At 41.2% G+C, this 23,639-nt stretch overlaps 1 protein-coding gene across 4 annotated transcripts in view; it reads right to left on the bottom strand.

Moving 5' to 3' along the window:
* Window positions 1–22,135, bottom strand: part of brcc3 (BRCA1/BRCA2-containing complex, subunit 3) — a 33,153-nt gene extending 11,018 nt beyond the window's left edge. Inside the window, exons 1-4 of one of the 4 annotated variants that reach the window (XM_079531713.1) lie at window positions 21,843–22,135; window positions 21,395–21,432; window positions 13,560–13,648; window positions 5,187–5,379 (exon numbers count right to left, since the gene is read on the bottom strand). In XM_079531713.1, the coding sequence (XP_079387839.1) occupies window positions 5,187–5,379; window positions 13,560–13,648; window positions 21,395–21,432; window positions 21,843–21,923 (401 nt within the window). In that variant the 5' untranslated portion in view covers window positions 21,924–22,135. Of the gene's footprint in view, window positions 1–5,186; window positions 5,380–13,559; window positions 13,649–18,124; window positions 18,143–18,376; window positions 18,406–21,394; window positions 21,433–21,804 lie in introns of those variants that run through there. The other 3 variants (XM_079531712.1, XM_079531715.1, XM_079531714.1) reach the window with 3 other exon arrangements.
* Between the last annotated feature and the right edge of the window lie 1,504 nt (window positions 22,136–23,639).

Here is a 23,639-nt window from a genome sequence, read left to right as displayed (position 1 = left end):
TTTACTCCTGAAGCCACTAATAAATATAAACGTTTAGAAGTAACATTCAGTTTGTATTTACTCCTGAAGCCACTAATAAATATAAACGTTTAGAAGTAACATTCAGTTTGTATTTACTCCTGAAGCCACTAATAAATATAAACGTTTAGAAGTAACATTTAGTTTGTATTTACTCCTGAAGCCACTAATAAATATAAACGTTTAGAAGTAACATTCAGTTTGTATTTACTCCTAAAGCCACTAATAAATATAAACGTTTAGAAGTAACATTCAGTTTGTATTTACTCCTAAAGCCACTAATAAATATAAACGTTTAGAAGTAACATTCAGTTTGTATTTACTCCTAAAGCCACTAATAAATATAAACGTTTAGAAGTAACATTCAGTTTGTATTTACTCCTGAAGCCACTAATAAATATAAACGTTTAGAAGTAACATTCAGTTTGTATTTACTCCTAAAGCCACTAATAAATATAAACGTTTAGAAGTAACATTCAGTTTGTATTTACTCCTGAAGCCACTAATAAATATAAACGTTTAGAAGTAACATTCAGTTTGTATTTACTCCTGAAGCCACTAATAAATATAAACGTTTAGAAGTAACATTCAGTTTGTATTTACTCCTAAAGCCACTAATAAATATAAACGTTTAGAAGTAACATTCAGTTTGTATTTACTCCTGAAGCCACTAATAAATATAAACGTTTAGAAGTAACATTCAGTTTGTATTTACTCCTAAAGCCACTAATAAATATAAACGTTTAGAAGTAACATTCAGTTTGTATTTACTCCTGAAGCCACTAATAAATATAAACGTTTAGAAGTAACATTCAGTTTGTATTTACTCCTGAAGCCACTAATAAATATAAACGTTTAGAAGTAACATTCAGTTTGTATTTACTCCTAAAGCCACTAATAAATATAAACGTTTAGAAGTAACATTCAGTTTGTATTTACTCCTGAAGCCACTAATAAATATAAACGTTTAGAAGTAACATTCAGTTTGTATTTACTCCTGAAGCCACTAATAAATATAAACGTTTAGAAGTAACATTCAGTTTGTATTTACTCCTAAAGCCACTAATAAATATAAACGTTTAGAAGTAACATTCAGTTTGTATTTACTCCTGAAGCCACTAATAAATATAAACGTTTAGAAGTAACATTCAGTTTGTATTTACTCCTAAAGCCACTAATAAATATAAACGTTTAGAAGTAACATTCAGTTTGTATTTACTCCTGAAGCCACTAATAAATATAAACGTGTAGAAGTAACATTCAGTTTGTATTTACTCCTGAAGCCACTAATAAATATAAACGTTTAGAAGTAACATTCAGTTTGTATTTACTCCTGAAGCCACTAATAAATATAAACGTTTAGAAGTAACATTCAGTTTGTATTTACTCCTGAAGCCACTAATAAATATAAACGTTTAGAAGTAACATTCAGTTTGTATTTACTCCTGAAGCCACTAATAAATATAAACGTTTAGAAGTAACATTCAGTTTGTATTTACTCCTAAAGCCACTAATAAATATAAACGTTTAGAAGTAACATTCAGTTTGTATTTACTCCTGAAGCCACTAATAAATATAAACGTTTAGAAGTAACATTCAGTTTGTATTTACTCCTAAAGCCACTAATAAATATAAACGTTTAGAAGTAACATTCAGTTTGTATTTACTCCTGAAGCCACTAATAAATATAAACGTTTAGAAGTAACATTCAGTTTGTATTTACTCCTGAAGCCACTAATAAATATAAACGTTTAGAAGTAACATTCAGTTTGTATTTACTCCTGAAGCCACTAATAAATATAAACGTTTAGAAGTAACATTCAGTTTGTATTTACTCCTGACGCCACTAATAAATATAAACGTTTAGAAGTAACATTCAGTTTGTATTTACTCCTGAAGCCACTAATAAATATAAACCTTTAGAAGTAACATTCAGTTTGTATTTACTCCTGAAGCCACTAATAAATATAAACGTTTAGAAGTAACATTCAGTTTGTATTTACTCCTGAAGCCACTAATAAATATAAACGTTTAGAAGTAACATTCAGTTTGTATTTACTCCTGAAGCCACTAATAAATATAAACGTTTAGAAGTAACATTCAGTTTGTATTTACTCCTAAAGCCACTAATAAACGTGAGGAAGCAGCATTCAGTTTTCATACCTGGAAAAAAACTGCCAGAAAGGTGCAGCTCTGCTGACACCCTTAGTTATTTTAATACAGTTAATTAATTAACCCATATTGACCTGAGATGAGATTCTAAAAATGTCTTCTACATCCTGACAGTTTTCTGAAAAAGCTATGTTTCTGTCAGTCGTTTCAAAAATAGCAGAGCTACAAGCTCGTAGCGCGTCACTCGGTGGCGTGCTACGAGCTTGTAGATCTGCTATTTTTCAATAGCTAAAGCATAACATAATGCTAACACCAAAAGGGGTCAGAGCGCCCATCGATTTATAGCAGCGGACCAGACGTTATACCGGATATGGATGTAGCAGCTAAATGTAGCTAAAACACTCGATCGACAACAGCGGGAGGTATGATTAATTCTACCGCGACTATCGACGGGACCGCGGTGGGCCGTCTAACACATGATCTTTGATTAGAACTGGACGGATTGATTTAGATTAAGAGTTATTCACGTTTTAAGATTTTCGATCTCGTCGGCTAAAATGGGGGGGGGGGGGACATTTTGGATGACGTCCCAACCGAAAAATAACATTGAATGTTGCCCAACAGACGCTCCCAGCCTGTGGAGCGATGCTCCCAGCCTGTGGAGCGATGCTCCCAGCCTGTGGAGCGGTGCTCCCAGCCTGTGGAGCGATGCTCCCAGCCTGTGGAGCGATGCTCCCAGCCTGTGGAGCGATGCTCCCAGCGGTGCTCCCAGCCTGTGGAGCGGTGCTCCCAGCCTGTGGAGCGATGCTCCCAGCCTGTGGAGCGATGCTCCCAGCCTGTGGAGCGGTGCTCCCAGCCTGTGGAGCGATGCTCCCAGCCTGTGGAGCGGTGCTCCCAGCCTGTGGAGCGATGCTCCCAGCCTGTGGAGCGATGCTCCCAGCCTGTGGAGCGGTGCTCCCAGCCTGTGGAGCGATGCTCCCAGCCTGTGGAGCGGTGCTCCCAGCCTGTGGAGCGATGCTCCCAGCCTGTGGAGCGATGCTCCCAGCCTGTGGAGCGGTGCTCCCAGCCTGTGGAGCGATGCTCCCAGCCTGTGGAGCGGTGCTCCCAGCCTGTGGAGCGGTGCTCCCAGCCTGTGGAGCGGTGCTCCCAGCCTGTGGAGCGATGCTCCCAGCCTGTGGAGCGATGCTCCCAGCCTGTGGAGCGATGCTCCCAGCCTGTGGAGCGGTGCTCCCAGCCTGTGGAGCGATGCTCCCAGCCTGTGGAGCGATGCTCCCAGCCTGTGGAGCGATGCTCCCAGCCTGTGGAGCGATGCTCCCAGCCTGTGGAGCGATGCGATCGGTTTTGATATCAATAAATCTCCGTCCTTTTGATCAATCTCCGTCCTGAGCGCTGGGCGTTACTAATTGATAGGACGGAGAAGTCCGTCCTCTGCGCTCAGGGTGTTAAAACACCCACCTGGTGTTATATCATTAACACAGTTAGTTAATTAACCCATTTAGACCTGAGGACGATTCTACAAGTCTCTACATTCTGACAGTTGTCTGTGGTTCTCAAACATTTTCAGGTCAAGGACCCCCAGAAATATCTGTATTTGGCCGCCGCCCCCCCCCCCCCCCCCCCAGAAGCAAAGATTTGAGTTGAGAACTCAATTCGCGCCAGCATTAATTAATCCCTCGATAGCGTACTGCCAAGGTTTTATCGCGCGTAACACTTCTGCTGTGTATGATGTCATGCCCGGATGATGTTGTGTCGGCCGGTGTTGGATAAACCCGAGCGTGAGTGTCAGCCCGCCTGCTACAGCCCGTTGAAAACCCTTGTATTCACCACAAACGGCCCCTCAATGTCCTTCCTGAGATACAGAGCTGTGAATGGTGGGCTTAGACTGGAAGTGGATGCGCGCGCATGTTCAAAATGGCCGCGGCCACACTCTGTGTTGATGCGGTTAGCAACATCAGCTAGCGATACGATCGGATCAAAACATGGATTAAAGAATACAAGGCCTCAAACAATGGATTAAAGAATACAAGGCCTCAAACACATGGATTAAAGAATACAAGGCCTCAAACACATGGATTAAAGAATACAAGGCCTCAAACACATGGATTAAAGAATACAAGGCCTCAAACACATGGATTAAAGAATACAAGGCCTCAAACACATGGATTAAAGAATACAAGGCCTCAAACAATGGATTAAAGAATACAAGGCCTCAAACACATGGATTAAAGAATACAAGGCCTCAAACAATGGATTAAAGAATACAAGGCCTCAAACACATGGATTAAAGAATACAAGGCCTCAAACACATGGATTAAAGAATACAAGGCCTCAAACACCAGAATACATGGATTAAAGAATACAAGGCCTCAAACACCAGAATACATGGATTAAAGAATACAAGCCCTCAAACACCAGAATACATGGATTAAAGAATACAAGCCCTCAAACACATGGATTAAAGAATACAAGGCCTCAAACACATGGATTAAAGAATACAAGGCCTCAAACACCAGAATACATGGATTAAAGAATACAAGGCCTCAAACACCAGAATACATGGATTAAAGAACACAAGGCCTCAAACACCAGAATAAATGGATTAAAGAATACAAGGCCTCAAACAATGGATTAAAGAATACAAGGCCTCAAACACATGGATTAAAGAATACAAGGCCTCAAACACATGGATTAAAGAATACAAGGCCTCAAACACATGGATTAAAGAATACAAGGATGGATTAAATGGATTAAATGGATTAAAGAATACAAGGCCTCAAACACCAGAATAAATGGATTAAAGAATACAAGGCCTCAAACACCAGAATCTGGGGTTCCTGGTTTCTGGCGGACTGACTCCGTGTTAAAAACGTTCGCTCTGAAGGAATATATTAATATATTTTCAAAGATTTGCGCCACATTTTCACGATTTTTCAAAAATAGCAGACCTACAAGCTATGAGCTTGTAGATCTGCTATTTTTCAATAGCTAAAGCATAACATAATAATGCTTTAAAACACCAAAAGGGGTCCCCCGCCCTGAATGGGTGGACCACCCACCTGGTGTTCTTGTCCTCGATGAAGCAGGAGAAGATGAGGCCCACGAAGCCCTGGTCCATCATCTGGTACATGGCCTGGGTCCGAACGTCCACGTGGGACGGCCACACCGTGATGTGGGGGTGGGAGTGGTACCAGCCCACCACCCGCATGGGTCGGCCCGACGTGTCCGCTAGCCGCTCCGCCTCCGTAGACGCTGCAACAACCACATTACATCATTCATGTAATGGACTCTGTAGACTAGGGATGCACCGAAAGGGAAATTCTTGGCCGAAAACCGAATATCCGAATATGATGAATATTATACATCTTTTTTCCTACCATTGCTGTCATGGCCGTACCTTAAAGCTACCCGATTTATGGCAAAATAAATGGTTATGGTAAAACTTAACTTAAATAATAATAACTATTTATGGGTCCATAAAACATTTATTCAGCTATTTTGAATGCATTCATTGCATACACTATTCGGTGATATATTTTCTGCCAATTCGGGCCGAAATTGAATAGGCCGAAAATGCATTTTTAGCCATTTTCTGCCGAATATTTTCTGCGGCTGAATATTCGGTGCATCACTACTGTAGACGCTACGGTACAGTACAGTACAGTACAGTACAGTACAGTACAGTACAGTACAGTACAGTACAGTACAGTACAGTACAGTACAGTACAGTACAGTACAGACTAGGCATGTAACGATATATCGTATATCGATATATATCGATATTATATCCCGACAATATGTATCGATTTATTAAACATTAATATCGATTTTCAAAAAAAAGAAAGTATATATATATATATATATATATATATATATATATTTTAGGGGGGCTAGTCTAGTGTGTGATATGAAATGTGAGCTGTAATCATATTCCATCATAGTCATGTGCTTTTGGAGAGAAATGAGACAGACTCCATGCAGTCACTTTCAGTAGTAGAGGCCTGCAGAGGGGAGCTGTATGTGTCTGTGACACAGGTGATGGTCGTTATTGATGCTCATTAATACATCAAGGAAGGTAATTATGTTTCTACACTGTCAAATAGGTCTACATCTATCCTAAGATGTTTCTGCACTGTCAAATAGGTCTAACACAGACCTGGGCATTGTACGGCCCGCGGGCCAAATACGGCCCGCCGGCTGACTCTGACCGGCCCGCGAAAGATTACTTGAAAATCAGAAAATAAAACATACTTTCTAATTACCTTATGGGTGGACTAAAACCGCATCGCTTTTATTTTGAAGCCCATGCATTCTCACAGTGCACACAATCTGCACGTCAACTGTGCACGTGAATTGCGTGTGATTGAGAACCTGTCTTCCTTCCTTTACCCCCCTCATATGCGAAAATGTCGGCTTTTTGGATGTATTGTTGACAACAACGTCGGTGAATGCAAATAGCCATGAAGCATGCAGCTCTCCAACACGGTAGGCGCGGGCGCATGCTTTGATTACCAAACTTCCTCGCAGGAGGACAAGTTAAAACCCATTATGCTTCATTGCTTTATTTAACCCACTCTAACGCGCCTCGCCAATAAAGTTAAGATGTTTTAAGATGCTGCATCGTAAGGCGTTGTTGCGCCCAGAATGTGGCATGCTTCTGAAGTTCAGAACGCTTGGGCGATGCGCCGTGATCTTGTGGATCGTCTGTTTTCGGCACACTCGATCGACACCGTTGTACCACAAAGTAAATCTGGCAGAACGAACGTGCACACATCAACATACAGCGCCTGCCAGGCTGCCAAGTCTCAACAATACCATCACTGGTTGGCTTATTATTGTTTTCAGAACGTTGTTGTTTAATGGTTGTGAGTCAACACTCGCTGATAGTAAGCATGGGTTGTGAAAGTGACACCTCCAGTGTCCTCCGAATGGAACAGAGAGCTACCTCTAATGTTCTCATTGTTAAAAGAAAATGCTAGTATTTACAGGACTTGAAACTTAAACAAAAACATAGTTTTCAACTGGGAAACGAAACGTCTCAAGCCTGCAAGTAGAAAGTAAAAAAAATCACACCCATGTGAAGTGAGTGGCACTCTTATTGTACATCATCATGATGTAAAATAGTCACTGCCTATAATTTGAGTCAAATGTTTCACATTTTGTTTACAATTGCTTTGCAAAACAATGCCATTTACTGCTTTTTATACAGAAATAAAATTGATATTATGCATAATTAAGTTCAGCCTTTTGGCCCGGCCCTCCAAAATATTTTCTGTTTCTCATTTGGCCCCTTGGGAAAAATAATTGCCCACCCCTGGTCTAACATCTATCCTAAGATGTTTCTGCACTGTCAAATAGGTCTACATCTATCCTAAGATGTTTCTACACGGTCAAATAGGTCTACATCTATCCTAAGATGTTTCTACACTGTCAAATAGGTCTACATCTATCCTAAGATGTTTCTGCTGTCAAATAGGTCTACATCTATCCTAAGATGTTTCTACACTGTCAAATAGGTCTACATCTATCCTAAGATGTTTCTGCTGTCAAATAGGTCTACATCTATCCTAAGATGTTTCTACACTGTCAAATAGGTCTACATCTATCCTAAGATGTTTCTACACTGTCAAATAGGTCTACATCTATCCTAAGATGTTTCTGCTGTCAAATAGGTCTACATCTATCCTAAGATGTTTCTACACTGTCAAATAGGTCTACATCTATCCTAAGATGTTTCTGCACTGTCAAATAGGTCTACATCTATCCTAAGATGTTTCTACACTGTCAAATAGGTCTACATCTATCCTAAGATGTTTCTACACTGTCAAATAGGTCTACATCTATCCTAAGATGTTTCTGCACTGTCAAATAGGTCTACATCTATCCTAAGATGTTTCTACACTGTCAAATAGGTCTACATCTATCCTAAGATGTTTCTGCACTGTCAAATAGGTCTACATCTATCCTAAGATGTTTCTGCTGTCAAATAGGTCTACATCTATCCTAAGATGTTTCTACACTGTCAAATAGGTCTACATCTATCCTAAGATGTTTCTGCTGTCAAATAGGTCTACATCTATCCTAAGATGTTTCTACACTGTCAAATAGGTCTACATCTATCCTAAGATGTTTCGACACTGTCAAATAGATCTACATCTATCCTAAGATGTTTCTGCTGTCAAATAGGTCTACATCTATCCTAAGATGTTTCTGCACTGTCAAATAGGTCTACATCTATCCTAAGATGTTTCTGCACTGTCAAATAGGTCTACATCTATCCTAAGATGTTTCTGCACTGTCAAATAGGTCTTGACAGTTGACGTTACTGTGTACTGGTTTGTCTTGCGCTGATTTGAATGAAAACACCGGCGTGCAATTATACTTTATATACGGATCCCGACAACAGTGTTCCCATTCCCCACACGTGGATAAAGAAGAGGGCAAAGTAGGAGCTGTTTTAAGTGCATTGAGTGTCGCGCCTTAATATTCCAAGAGACGAGACTTTTTTTTTCTCTCTCACCCTCTACTGCAGCCGCAGTCTGTAGGGAACCCCTCTCTGTCTGTCTGTAGGGAACCCCTCTCTCTCTCTGTCTGTAGGGAACCTCTCTCTCTCTGTCTGTAGGGAACCTCTCTCTCTCTGTCTGTAGGGAACCTCTCTCTGTCTGTCTGTAGGGAACCTCTCTCTCTCTGTCTGTAGGGAACCTCTCTCTCTCTGTCTGTAGGGAACCCCTCTCTGTCTGTCTGTAGGGAACCTCTCTCTCTCTGTCTGTAGGGAACCCCTCTCTGTCTGTCTGTAGGGAACCTCTCTCTCTCTGTCTGTAGGGAACCCCTCTCTGTCTGTCTGTAGGGAACCTCTCTCTCTCTGTCTGTAGGGAACCTCTCTCTCTCTGTCTGTAGGGAACCCCTCTCTCTCTCTGTCTGTAGGGAACCTCTCTCTCTCTGTCTGTAGGGAACCCCTCTCTCTCTCTGTCTGTAGGGAACCCCTCTCTCTCTGTCTGTAGGGAACCTCTCTCTCTCTGTCTGTAGGGAACCCCTCTCTCTCTGTCTGTAGGGAACCCCTCTCTCTCTGTCTGTAGGGAACCTCTCTCTCTCTGTCTGTAGGGAACCCCTCTCTCTCTCTCTCTCTCTGTCTGTAGGGAACCCCTCTCTCTGTCTGTAGGGAACCCCTCTCTCTCTCTCTCTCTGTCTGTAGGGAACCCCTCTCTCTCTCTCTCTCTCTGTCTGTAGGGAACCCCTCTCTCTGTCTGTAGGGAACCCCTCTCTCTCTCTCTCTGTCTGTAGGGAACCCCTCTCTCTGTCTGTAGGGAACCCCTCTCTCTCTGTCTGTAGGGAACCCCTCTCTCTGTCTGTAGGGAACCCCTCTCTCTCTCTCTGTCTGTAGGGAACCCCTCTCTCTCTCTGTCTGTAGGGAACCCCTCTCTCTCTCTCTGTCTGTAGGGAACCCCTCTCTCTCTTTCTCTGTCTGTAGGGAACCCCTCTCTCTCTCTGTCTGTAGGGAACCCCTCTCTCTCTCTCTCTCTGTCTGTAGGGAACCCCTCTCTCTCTCTCTCTGTCTGTAGGGAACCCCTCTCTCTCTCTGTCTGTAGGGAACCCCTCTCTCTCTCTCTCTGTCTGTAGGGAACCCCTCTCTCTCTCTCTCTGTCTGTAGGGAACCCCTCTCTCTCTCTCTGTCTGTAGGGAACCTCTCTCTCTCTCTCTGTCTGTAGGGAACCTCTCTCTCTCTCTCTGTCTGTAGGGAACCTCTCTCTCTCTCTCTGTCTGTAGGGAACCTCTCTCTCTCTCTCTGTCTGTAGGGAACCCCTCTCTCTCTCTGTCTGTAGGGAACCTCTATCTCTCTCTCTGTCTGTAGGGAACCCCTCTCTCTGTCTGTAGGGAACCCCTCTCTCTCTGTCTGTAGGGAACCCCTCTCTCTGTCTGTAGGGAACCCCTCTCTCTCTCTCTGTCTGTAGGGAACCCCTCTCTCTCTCTGTCTGTAGGGAACCCCTCTCTCTCTCTCTGTCTGTAGGGAACCCCTCTCTCTCTTTCTCTGTCTGTAGGGAACCCCTCTCTCTCTCTGTCTGTAGGGAACCCCTCTCTCTCTCTCTCTCTGTCTGTAGGGAACCCCTCTCTCTCTCTCTCTGTCTGTAGGGAACCCCTCTCTCTCTCTGTCTGTAGGGAACCCCTCTCTCTCTCTCTCTGTCTGTAGGGAACCCCTCTCTCTCTCTCTCTGTCTGTAGGGAACCCCTCTCTCTCTCTCTGTCTGTAGGGAACCTCTCTCTCTCTCTCTGTCTGTAGGGAACCTCTCTCTCTCTCTCTGTCTGTAGGGAACCTCTCTCTCTCTCTCTGTCTGTAGGGAACCTCTCTCTCTCTCTCTGTCTGTAGGGAACCCCTCTCTCTCTCTGTCTGTAGGGAACCTCTATCTCTCTCTCTGTCTGTAGGGAACCCCTCTCTCTCTCTCTCTGTCTGTAGGGAACCCCTCTCTCTCTCTGTCTGTAGGGAACCCCTCTCTCTCTCTCTGTCTGTAGGGAACCCCTCTCTCTCTCTGTCTGTAGGGAACCCCTCTCTCTCTCTCTGTCTGTAGGGAACCCCTCTCTCTCTCTGTCTGTAGGGAACCCCTCTCTCTCTGTCTGTAGGGAACCTCTCTCTGTCTGTCTGTAGGGAACCCCTCTCTCTCTGTCTGTAGGGAACCCCTCTCTCTCTGTCTGTAGGGAACCCCTCTCTCTCTGTCTGTAGGGAACCTCTCTCTGTCTGTCTGTAGGGAACCCCTCTCTCTCTGTCTGTAGGGAACCCCTCTCTCTCTGTCTGTAGGGAACCCCTCTCTCTCTGTCTGTAGGGAACCTCTCTCTGTCTGTCTGTAGGGAACCCCTCTCTCTCTCTCTCTCTCACCCTCTACTGCAGCCGCAGTCTGTAGGGAACCCCTCTCTCTTTCCCCTCTCTCTCTCTCTGTCTGTAGGGAACCCCTCTCTCTCTCTCTCTGTCTGTCCACATGTATGTCTGCCTGGCTGGGTCGGGTCTCTCGGAAATTCGGAATGTCACAGATTTATTTTTGATTTCGGAACCACTTTTTTGGACCCATGAAGAGCTCTACTGTGTAGTGTGTGTGTGAGCTAGCTAGCTAACAGAGCAGACCTACAAGCTCACAACGCGTGGCGCTGCGACGCGTTGTGAGCTTGTAGGTCTGCTATTTAGCTAGCCCTGGTCCACTGCTTACAGCCAGTCTCTCTCTACTTTAGCTATGTTTTTTGTCTTGAAGTTATTAAAAAAGAAGCCTATCCATCATTGATAAAGAAGCCTATCCATCATTGATAAAGACGCCTATCCATCATTGATAAAGAAGACTATCCATCATTGATAAAGAAGCCTATCCTTCATTGATAAAGAAGCCTATCCTTCATTGATAAAGAAGCCTATCCATCATTGATAAAGAAGCCTATCCTTCATTGATAAAGAAGCCTATCCTTCATTGATAAAGAAGCCTATCCATCAATGATAAAGAAGCCTATCCTTCATTGATAAAGAAGCCTATCCTTCATTGATAAAGAAGCCTATCCATCATTGATAAAGAAGCCTATCCATCATTGATAAAGAAGCCTATCCTTCATTGATAAAGAAGCCTATCCTTCATTGATAAAGAAGCCTATCCATCATTGATAAAGAAGCCTATCCATCAATGATAAAGAAGCCTATCCATCATTGATAAAGAAGCCTATCCTTCATTGATAAAGAAGCCTATCCTTCATTGATAAAGAAGCCTATCCATCATTGATAAAGAAGCCTATCCATCATTGATAAAGAAGCCTATCCATCATTGATAAAGAAGCCTATCCATCATTGATAAAGAAGCCTATCCATCATTGATAAAGAAGCCTATCCTTCATTGATAAAGAAGCCTATCCTTCATTGATAAAGAAGCCTATCCTTCATTGATAAAGAAGCCTATCCATCATTGATAAAGAAGCCTATCCTTCATTGATAAAGAAGCCTATCCATCATTGATAAAGAAGCCTATCCATCAATGATAAAGAAGCCTATCCATCATTGATAAAGAAGCCTATCCTTCATTGATAAAGAAGCCTATCCATCAATGATAAAGAAGCCTATCCATCAATGATAAAGAAGCCTATCCTTCATTGATAAAGAAGCCTATCCATCATTGATAAAGAAGCCTATCCATCATTGATAAAGACGCCTATCCATCATTGATAAAGAAGCCTATCCATCATTGATAAAGACGCCTATCCATCATTGATAAAGAAGCCTATCCATCATTGATAAAGACGCCTATCCATCATTGATAAAGAAGCCTATCCATCATTGCCGTAGGGAAAAAAATCACACCCGTGTGAACTGAGTGGTGTAAGGTCTTATATAGCCTGATCAGCTGTGGTCTGACGTAATGTCTGACGTAATGAAATCACACCCGGGTGAACTGAGTGGTGTAAGGTCTTATATAGCCTGATCAGCTGTGGTCTGACGTAATGTCTGACGTAATGAAATCACACCCGGGTGAACTGAGTGGTGTAAGGTCTTATATAGCCTGATCAGCTGTGGTCTGACGTAATGAAATCACACCCGGGTGAACTGAGTGGTGTAAGGTCTTATATAGCCTGATCAGCTGTGGTCTGACGTAATGAAATCACACCCGGGTGAACTGAGTGGTGTAAGGTCTTATATAGCCTGATCAGCTGTGGTCTGACGTAATGTCTGACGTAATGAAATCACACCCGGGTGAACTGGGTGACCGTAGCAACCATGCTCATTTTTGAGTGGTGTAAACCACTCCTACGACTGGCTTTGCTAGTTTACGTGTCTGTCTGTCTGTCTGTTCGCTCAAAAATGAGCATGGTTGCTATGGTCACCCCGTTCACACGGGTGTGATTTCATTACGTCAGACATTACGTCAGACCACAGCTGATCAGTCTATATAAGACCTTACACCACTCAGTTCACACGGGTGTGATTTTTTTACGAACAGACAGACAGACAGACACGTAAACTAACAAAGCCAGTCGTAGGAGTGGTTTACACCACTCAAAAATAATATATATTTTTTAAATAAAATAATCCTTGCGACCCATCCTTCCGCGAAAAAAATAAAAAAATAAAAATAAAATAAATTCCCTACCGACTCAGCCCAAAAATGACAGCCAATCGGAGATAATCAATTTATTTTGCCTGGCCTAATCAATCGGCTGAGGCAGAGGCTGGGAATTGCACAGGTGAGAGGACTTGGCCTCGTTAGGCCCACTGGCAGAGCCTGAGCGGAGCCTTTAGTGGCGTTTCTGGACAACGGTGTGTCCCACAGACTCCAGGGGGTCAGTAGGGTATAATGAGATAAAATTAATTTTGAATATTAAAAATAATAAAGCAGTGAAATTCGAATGGGATTATAGAGGTAAACTGACAGTATGTAGTACATACCTGCTAACACTAGATGGCGCTAAAGGAGTTACCTGCAGAGAGCTGCTCAGGTGAGATCTCCACTCGGTCCTTCCTCTTGTCCGAACGACGCAGGATGATCACAGAGTGGATGTGGACGATCCTATTGGACAAGAACAGTCACATGACCACAGCGTGAACGATACTATTGGACAAGAACAGTCGCATGACCACAGAGTGAACGATCCTATTGGACAAGAACAGTCACATGACCAACAGAGTGGATGTGAACGATCACATGGAATAAAGCAAAATAAAATCTCAAAGACTGAAAATGTAAGGATGATGTTTTTTAGGTCGACCAGCTGAAGAAATCACAGATTCGAGGCATTTAAACTCCTTGCAGAATGGACGCGATTTTTGGAACAAGGTCGGAAAAACACAGTTAAAAATCCTAAAAACGCAGCAGTGTTCAGACACCTTAACCCATTCAGGGCGGGAACCCCTTTTGGTGTTTTAAGCATTATGCTATACTTTAGCTATTGAAAAATAGCAGATCTACAAGCTCATAGCGCGGCACCGAGTGCCACGCTATGAGCTTGTAGGTCTGCTATTTTTGAAAAATCACACCCATTTGAAGTAAGTGGTGCAACTCCGTGTGGGGGGGGGTTCCAGACCCACAGGAACGCACCCAGGGTGCCGGCCCGGTGCCGGCCCGGTTCCGGCGAGCCGCCCCGCATCCGAAACGGTTGAGAAATGACAGAGTTACCGTGTGGGGGTCCCTCTACTGTACCCTCTACTGTACTGTACAAATGTGAACTCTTCACTGACTGTACATACACTGTTTATTTCTTACTGCTTTTTATTACTGGTACCTACTGGGTGCTACTACTAACATATTATGATTACTTTTGTACTGCATTGGAGTGATGCCAACAGATCAATTTCGTTGTACATGTGTGTAAACAGTGTTCAATGATAAAATAAAATCCATCCATCCATCCACTGTACTGTACTGTACTATACTGGCACACCCAAAATCACCATATATACAGTTAATATGTGCGTGTGTGTTTGTGTGTGTGTGTGTGTTAGGTTGCGCACAGGTGGTGAAAAGCAACCATGCTGTTTTCGTGCTCAGACGCACCCAGGCAGGCAGGCACCCACACACATACTCACCAAAGGAAGTGGTTGCACCACTTAACAATTGTGAAAGTGTGACAATCTGGGTGTCGGCGGCCAAATACAGATCATTCTTTGGGTCCTTGACATGAAATATTGAGCACCACTGATACAGAAACATGAGGTATTTCAGAAAACTGTCAGGATTTAGAAGACATTAGACAAAATGGACGTTTCTGAGACAAACATTCAAGTTCTAAACTTGTATTCTATTGCTAGTTCAATCACTTCAAATACTTTGATCATCTTCAAATAACTAGGCTAATGACCGGAAATAGCCGATCTACAAGCTCACAAGAAGCTCAACACGTCACAGATCGGCTATTTCCGGTGCGCAGCAGCACAGATTCTATGGAATCCAAATTCTATGGAATCCAAATGAGCTGTAATGTCTTGCAGAGAAACAGCGAGTTGAGAAAACAGGCTTGAAAGGTTCACTTCTGTGGTCTCTAATATTACACCTAGCTACATGTTTAAGCATTTATTTCATATTTACATGTCTTCTGTGGTCTCTAACATTACACCTAGCTACATGTTTAAACATTTATTTCATATTTACATGTCTAACATTACACCTAGGACCTAGCTACATGTTTAAGCATTTATTTCATATTTACATGTCTTCTATGGACTCTAACATTACACCTAGCTACATGTTTAAACATTTATTTCATATTTACATGTCTAACATTACACCTAGCTACATGTTTAAGCATTTATTTCATATTTACATGTCTTCTATGGACTCTAACATTACACCTAGCTACATGTTTAAGCATTTATTTCATATTTACATGTCTTCTGTTGACTCTAACATTACACCTAGCTACATGTTTAAGCATTTATTTCATATTTACATGTCTTCTGTGGACTCTAACATTACACCTAGCTACATGTTTAAGCATTTATTTCATATTTACATGTCTTCTGTGGACTCTAAAATGGTAAATGGTGCATTTATATAGCGCCTTTATCCAGTGATGGTGCATTACATTCACCCATTCACACACACATTCATACACCGATTGCGGCGGAAGCCATGCAAGGTACCAACCAGCACATCGGGAGCAATTTGGCGTTCAGTGTCTTGCCCAAGGACACTTCGACATGTAGACACGAGGAGCCGGGATTCGAACCGCCGACCCATGGATCATTGGACGACCTGCTCTACCTCTTGAGCCACAGTCGCCTCTAACATTACACCTAGCTACATGTTTGGGCATTTATTTCATATTTACATGTCTTCTGTGGACTCTAACATTACACCTAGCTACATGTTTGGGCATTTATTTCATATTTACATGTCTTCTGTTGACTCTAACATTACACCTAGCTACATGTTTAAGCATTTATTTCATATTTACATGTCTTCTGTTGACTCTAACATTACACCTAGCTACATGTTTAAGCATTTATTTCATATTTACATGTCTTCTGTGGACTCTAACATTACACCTAGCTACATGTTTAAGCATTTATTTCATATTTACATGTCTTCTGTGGACTCTAAAATGGTAAATGGTGCATTTATATAGCGCCTTTATCCATAGATTGTGCATTACATTCACCCATTCACACACACATTCATACACCGATTGCGGCGGAAGCCATGCAAGGTACCAACCAGCACATCGGGAGCAATTTGGCGTTCAGTGTCTTGCCCAAGGACACTTCGACATGTAGACACGAGGAGCCGGGATTCGAACCGCCGACCCATGGATCATTGGACGACCTGCTCTACCTCTTGAGCCACAGTCGCCTCTAACATTACACCTAGCTACATGTTTGGGCATTTATTTCATATTTACATGTCTTCTGTGGACTCTAACATTACACCTAGCTACATGTTTGGGCATTTATTTCATATTTACATGTCTTCTGTGGTCTCTAACATTACACCTAGCTACATGTTTAAGCATTTATTTCATATTTACATGTCTTCTGTGGACTCTAACATTACACCTAGCTACATGTTTAAGCATTTATTTCATATTTACATGTCTTCTGTGGTCTCTAACATTACACCTAGCTACATGTTTAAGCATTTATTTCATATTTACATGTCTTCTGTGGTCTCTAACATTACACCTAGCTACATGTTTAAGCATTTATTTCATATTTACATGTCTTCTGTGGTCTCTAACATTACACCTAGCTACATGTTTAAGCATTTATTTCATATTTACATGTCTTCTGTGGTCTCTAACATTACACCTAGCTACATGTTTAAGCATTTATTTAATATTTACATGTCTTCTATGGACTTTAACATTACACCTAGCTACATGTTTAAGCATTTATTTCATATTTACATGTCTTCTATGGACTTTAACATTACACCTAGCTACATGTTTACGATTTCAGCTCTGACACTTATTTCAGACATGCTCTAGTATGTGAAGAGTCTGCCTGTGTGTTATTAACTCATTTTGGAAGGGAAAAAAAGGTTTTTCACATCTGGTGAAAAGCTGGAGCTTGCACGATGGCAGGCTCTCAGTCAAATCTGGTCACATTTTATAAACGTCTCACTCACAGCCGTTACTATTTGAACTGAGGTGGAAACTGAAGTGAAAACCAGGACATGTAGTGTTTTTACATTTATCTAAACGTCTTTAAATCATGTGTACTTGTATTACTCTAAATCAGTTTTAGGCAAAACATTTATTTTGTTACTGCGACAGCGTTTCGACCTCACAGCATCTCCATGGGGTCAGCAGTAATAAGCCAAGGGCAGAGGTCAGCAGAGGTCAGCAGTAATAAGCCAAGGGCAGAGGTACACAAATAAGAACGGAGATTTTAAAACTCAACTAAAATCAAGAGTGAAGAGGTGAGTCTTAAAGATGGAGCGTAGTAGTATACTTCAGTGGTTCCCAAAGTGGGGTCCGGGGACCCCCAGGGGTCCTTGAGGGAGTTCCAGGGGGTCCCCAGTTAAATGATACTTTGGAACCAAATGGACCCTTATGGGTCTGTAACTCTGATAGTGTACAAATGGAACCAAATGGACCCTTATGGGTCTGTAACTCTGATAGTGTACAAATGGAACCAAATGGACCCTTATGGGTCTGTAACTCTGATAGTGTACAAATGGAACCAAATGGACCCTTATGGGTCTGTAACTCTGATAGTGTACAAATGGAACCAAATGGACCCTTATGGGTCTGTAACTCTGAGTTAAATTAACATTGATTTTACAATATAAATTGGGGGTCCCAGAAATAGAAATGCATTTAAATGGGGGTCCGTAGACTAATGCATGTCAAACTGAGGGTCGAAGTTAAACAGGTTGAGAATCACTGCTAGAGCCGTAACATCTTCCTGGGGGTCCTCGACTCCTTGACATGCAAACGTTTGGGAACCAATGGAATACTTTACATTATTTCACACAATGTTTAGGTTGTTGAGCACCCTATCACCTCTATAGATAGATAGATAGATAGTATATAGATCTAATATTAACCTGTTGGTCTCCATCTCTCCTATACACCCTATCACCTATATAGATAGATAGATAGATAGATAGATAGATAGATAGATAGATCTAATATTAACCTGTTGTCTCCATCTCTCCTATACACCCTATCACCTATATAGATAGATAGATAGATAGATAGATAGATAGATCTAATATTAACCTGTTGTCTCCATCTCTCCTATACACAGCCCCATCACCTCTATAGACAGATAGATAGTATATAGATCTAATATTAACCTGTTGGTCTCCATCTCTCCTATACACAGCCCCATCACCTCTATAGACAGATAGATAGTATATAGATCTAATATTAACCTGTTCGTCTCCATCTCTCCTATACACAGCCCCATCACCTCTATAGACAGATAGATAGATAGTATATAGATCTAATATTAACCTGTTGGTCTCCATCTCTCCTATACACAGCCCCATCACCTCTATAGACAGATAGATAGATAGTATATAGATCTAATATTAACCTGTTGGTCTCCATCTCTCCTATACACAGCCCCATCACCTCTATAGACAGATAGATAGATAGTATATAGATCTAATATTAACCTGTTCGTCTCCATCTCTCCTATACACAGCCCCATCACCTCTATAGACAGATAGATAGATAGTATATAGATCTAATATTAACCTGTTCGTCTCCATCTCTCCTATACACAGCCCCATCACCTCTATAGACAGATAGATAGATAGTATATAGATCTAATATTAACCTGTTCGTCTCCATCTCTCCTATACACAGCCCCATCACCTCTATAGACAGATAGATAGATAGTATATAGATCTAATATTAACCTGTTGGTCTCCATCTCTCCTATACACAGCCCCATCACCTCTATAGACAGATAGATAGATAGTATATAGATCTAATATTAACCTGTTCGTCTCCATCTCTCCTATACACAGCCCCATCACCTCTATAGACAGATAGATAGATAGTATATAGATCTAATATTAACCTGTTGGTCTCCATCTCTCCTATACACAGCCCCATCACCTCTATAGACAGATAGATAGATAGTATATAGATCTAATATTAACCTGTGTCTCCATCTCTCCTATACACAGCCCCATCACCTCTATAGACAGATAGATAGATAGTATATAGATCTAATATTAACCTGTTGGTCTCCATCTCTCCTATACACAGCCCCATCACCTCTATAGACAGATAGATAGATAGTATATAGATCTAATATTAACCTGTTCGTCTCCATCTCTCCTATACACAGCCCCATCACCTCTATAGACAGATAGATAGTATATAGATCTAATATTAACCTGTTGGTCTCCATCTCTCCTATACACAGCCCCATCACCTCTATAGACAGATAGATAGATAGTATATAGATCTAATATTAACCTGTTCGTCTCCATCTCTCCTATACACAGCCCCATCACCTCTATAGACAGATAGATAGATAGATAGTATATAGATCTAATATTAACCTGTTCGTCTCCATCTCTCCTATACACAGCCCCATCACCTCTATAGACAGATAGATATAGTATATAGATCTAATATTAACCTGTTCGTCTCCATCTCTCCTATACACAGCCCCATCACCTCTATAGACAGATAGATAGATAGTATATAGATCTAATATTAACCTGTTCGTCTCCATCTCTCCTATACACAGCCCCATCACCTCTATAGACAGATAGATAGATAGTATATAGATCTAACATTAACCTGTTGGTCTCCATCTCTCCTATACACAGCCCCATCACCTCTATAGACAGATAGATAGATAGTATATAGATCTAATATTAACCTGTTGGTCTCCATCTCTCCTATACACAGCCACATCACCTCTATAGACAGATAGATAGATAGATAGTATATAGATCTAATATTAACCTGTTCGTCTCCATCTCTCCTATACACAGCCCCATCACCTCTATAGACAGATAGATAGATAGTATATAGATCTAATATTAACCTGTTGGTCTCCATCTCTCCTATACACAGCCCCATCACCTCTATAGACAGATAGATAGATAGTATATAGATCTAATATTAACCTGTTCGTCTCCATCTCTCCTATACACAGCCCCATCACCTCTATAGACAGATAGATAGTATATAGATCTAATATTAACCTGTTCGTCTCCATCTCTCCTATACACAGCCCCATCACCTCTATAGACAGATAGATAGATAGTATATAGATCTAATATTAACCTGTTCGTCTCCATCTCTCCTATACACAGCCCCATCACCTCTATAGACAGATAGATAGATAGTATATAGATCTAATATTAACCTGTTGGTCTCCATCTCTCCTATACACAGCCCCATCACCTCTATAGACAGATAGATAGATAGTATATAGATCTAATATTAACCTGTTCGTCTCCATCTCTCCTATACACAGCCCCATCACCTCTATAGACAGATAGATAGTATATAGATCTAATATTAACCTGTTCGTCTCCATCTCTCCTATACACAGCCCCATCACCTCTATAGACAGATAGATAGATAGTATATAGATCTAATATTAACCTGTTCGTCTCCATCTCTCCTATACACAGCCCCATCACCTCTATAGACAGATAGATAGATAGTATATAGATCTAATATTAACCTGTTCGTCTCCATCTCTCCTATACACAGCCCCATCACCTCTATAGACAGATAGATAGATAGTATATAGATCTAATATTAACCTGTTCGTCTCCATCTCTCCTATACACAGCCCCATCACCTCTATAGACAGATAGATAGATAGTATATAGATCTAATATTAACCTGTTCGTCTCCATCTCTCCTATACACAGCCCCATCACCTCTATAGACAGATAGATAGATAGTATATAGATCTAATATTAACCTGTTCGTCTCCATCTCTCCTATACACAGCCCCATCACCTCTATAGACAGATAGATAGTATATAGATCTAATATTAACCTGTTCGTCTCCATCTCTCCTATACACAGCCCCATCACCTCTATAGACAGATAGATAGATAGTATATAGATCTAATATTAACCTGTTCGTCTCCATCTCTCCTATACACAGCCCCATCACCTCTATAGACAGATAGATAGATAGTATATAGATCTAATATTAACCTGTTCGTCTCCATCTCTCCTATACACAGCCCCATCACCTCTATAGACAGATAGATAGATAGTATATAGATCTAATATTAACCTGTTCGTCTCCATCTCTCCTATACACAGCCCCATCACCTCTATAGACAGATAGATAGATAGTATATAGATCTAATATTAACCTGTTCGTCTCCATCTCTCCTATACACACCCCCATCACCTCTATAGACAGATAGATAGATAGTATATAGATCTAATATTAACCTGTTCGTCTCCATCTCTCCTATACACAGCCCCATCACCTCTATAGACAGATAGATAGATAGTATATAGATCTAATATTAACCTGTTCGTCTCCATCTCTCCTATACACAGCCCCATCACCTCTATAGACAGATAGATAGATAGTATATAGATCTAATATTAACCTGTTGGTCTCCATCTCTCCTATACACAGCCCCATCACCTATATAGACAGATAGATAGATAGTATATAGATCTAATATTAACCTGTTGGTCTCCATCTCTCCTATACACAGCCCCATCACCTCTATAGACAGATAGATAGATAGTATATAGATCTAACATTAACCTGTTGGTCTCCATCTCTCCTATACACAGCCCCATCACCTCCTCCTTCTCGGTGCTCAGAGCGTGGTTCATACAGACCAGGAATGCGTCACACTCCAACTGCACTGCAGACACCGCCATGTTCTAACTAGATATGTTCATTAAACTCCTTAATATCTGTTCATTAAACTCCTTAATATCTGATCATTAAACTCCTTAATATCTGCTCATTAAACTCTTGAATGTGTTCATTAAGTGAAGTGCATAAGGTATGCTGCGGGAGGCAGAAACACAACAAGCCACTGCAGAGCAGAGTTCCCCCTGTGTTGTTTTGACGGAAGTGGAAGTGGTTGCGTCCGTCAAAACGTCTCGGCTGGAACGGGGAACAATTCCACTGTAGTTCCGGCCGGGACGCGCAGCAGTGAGGGTTCATTGTAATTATTATGAATGTATTATTATTATTATTATTATTATTATTATTATTATTATTATTATTATTATTATTATTATTATTATTATTATTATTATTATTATTATAAAACTAACCAAGAGTACAATTTAAAAAGTCATAGAAGTAAAACAATTTAAAGTAAAAACTGAATTCAATTTAAAACCCTGAAAACTCATTGTTGACTATAGAGCGCCATCCTGTGGTGATTTAGAGACAATGTAGAACAGTGACCTACCTTTTCATATAAAGGTCCATTATTTATTTATTCATCATCTGAGTCACGGACCATTTGATGACTTGGTTTTTGTCCACAATTCCATCCATGCTGTATTGAGATAACAGGCAAACGTTGATGAAAAATAACAATTCTTCTACATTCTCTAACTGTGTCGACTTCTAAATTAATTAATGCAGATGTTTAACAATAATTTAACTCCATTTGGTTTCATTTTACACTCTCAAGAGTTAAAGCTCTAAAAAGGGTCCATTTGGTTACAGACTCTCCATCATTTACTAACTTTTTCATGTCAAGGACCCGCTCACGGACCCCCATAAGAGAAGATTTTTACGGCTCTTAGCAGTGATTCCCAACAATTTTAATTTCAAGGACCCCCAGTTTGACATGCATTAGTCTACGGACCCCCCATTTAATGGCATTTCTGTCTCTGCGACCCCCAATTTATATTGTAAAATCAATGTTAATTTAACTCTGAGAGTGTATAAATGCCAAAATGGAACCAAAATGGAATGAAATGAAATGAAATGAAATGATTACTATATTTACCCAGGGTATCTGGGCTAAGCTCAAGAACTTGTTTCCAGCCAGGCCCTGCTCATAGAACATTATTTCATCGTAGTGGTTCAATGCCTTGTTCAAGGGCACTTCAGCGGTGGTAATATTAATGTGTCGGACCGCTGATTCGAACTGGCGACCTTCCGGTATCAAGACCGCTCCGCAATCCGTTCGGCCCTAATTTGGTTCCATTTGTACACTCTCAGAGTTACAGAGTCATAAGGGTTTTGATTGATTGATTGAAGAATTTATTAACAGTTTGCAGAATTACAGTACATTTCAAGCACAAACTCAATACAAAGGCTGTTAACTGTGAGTGGACGACCCAATTAAGCATTACACTTGTTTCCAACAGGGTCCACCATGTTCAAATCATCAAAACATTTAGAGACGTACAAATAGACACTTCTATATAGACAGAACAGGAATTCATCAAAAAGGAGGTAAAAAGGGAAAAGAAATATATACAGTGAGGGGAAAGAAGGGGGGGGCGGGGGGGGGGGGATTCAGATTTTACGGGGGCCAGTTTCGAATTGCAGCCATCCGTAGGTGCCCTTTGAGAGCGGTTTTGAAGGAGTCAAGGGATTCGCATGTCTTAATGACAGTTGGTAGG

Source organism: Electrona antarctica, assembly GCF_951216825.1.
Source record: "Electrona antarctica genome assembly, contig: scaffold_251, whole genome shotgun sequence".
Taxonomy (NCBI): Eukaryota; Metazoa; Chordata; class Actinopteri; order Myctophiformes; family Myctophidae; genus Electrona; species Electrona antarctica.
Note: the sequence above shows the minus strand (reverse complement) of the source record. Positions and strands in the feature narration are given on the sequence as shown.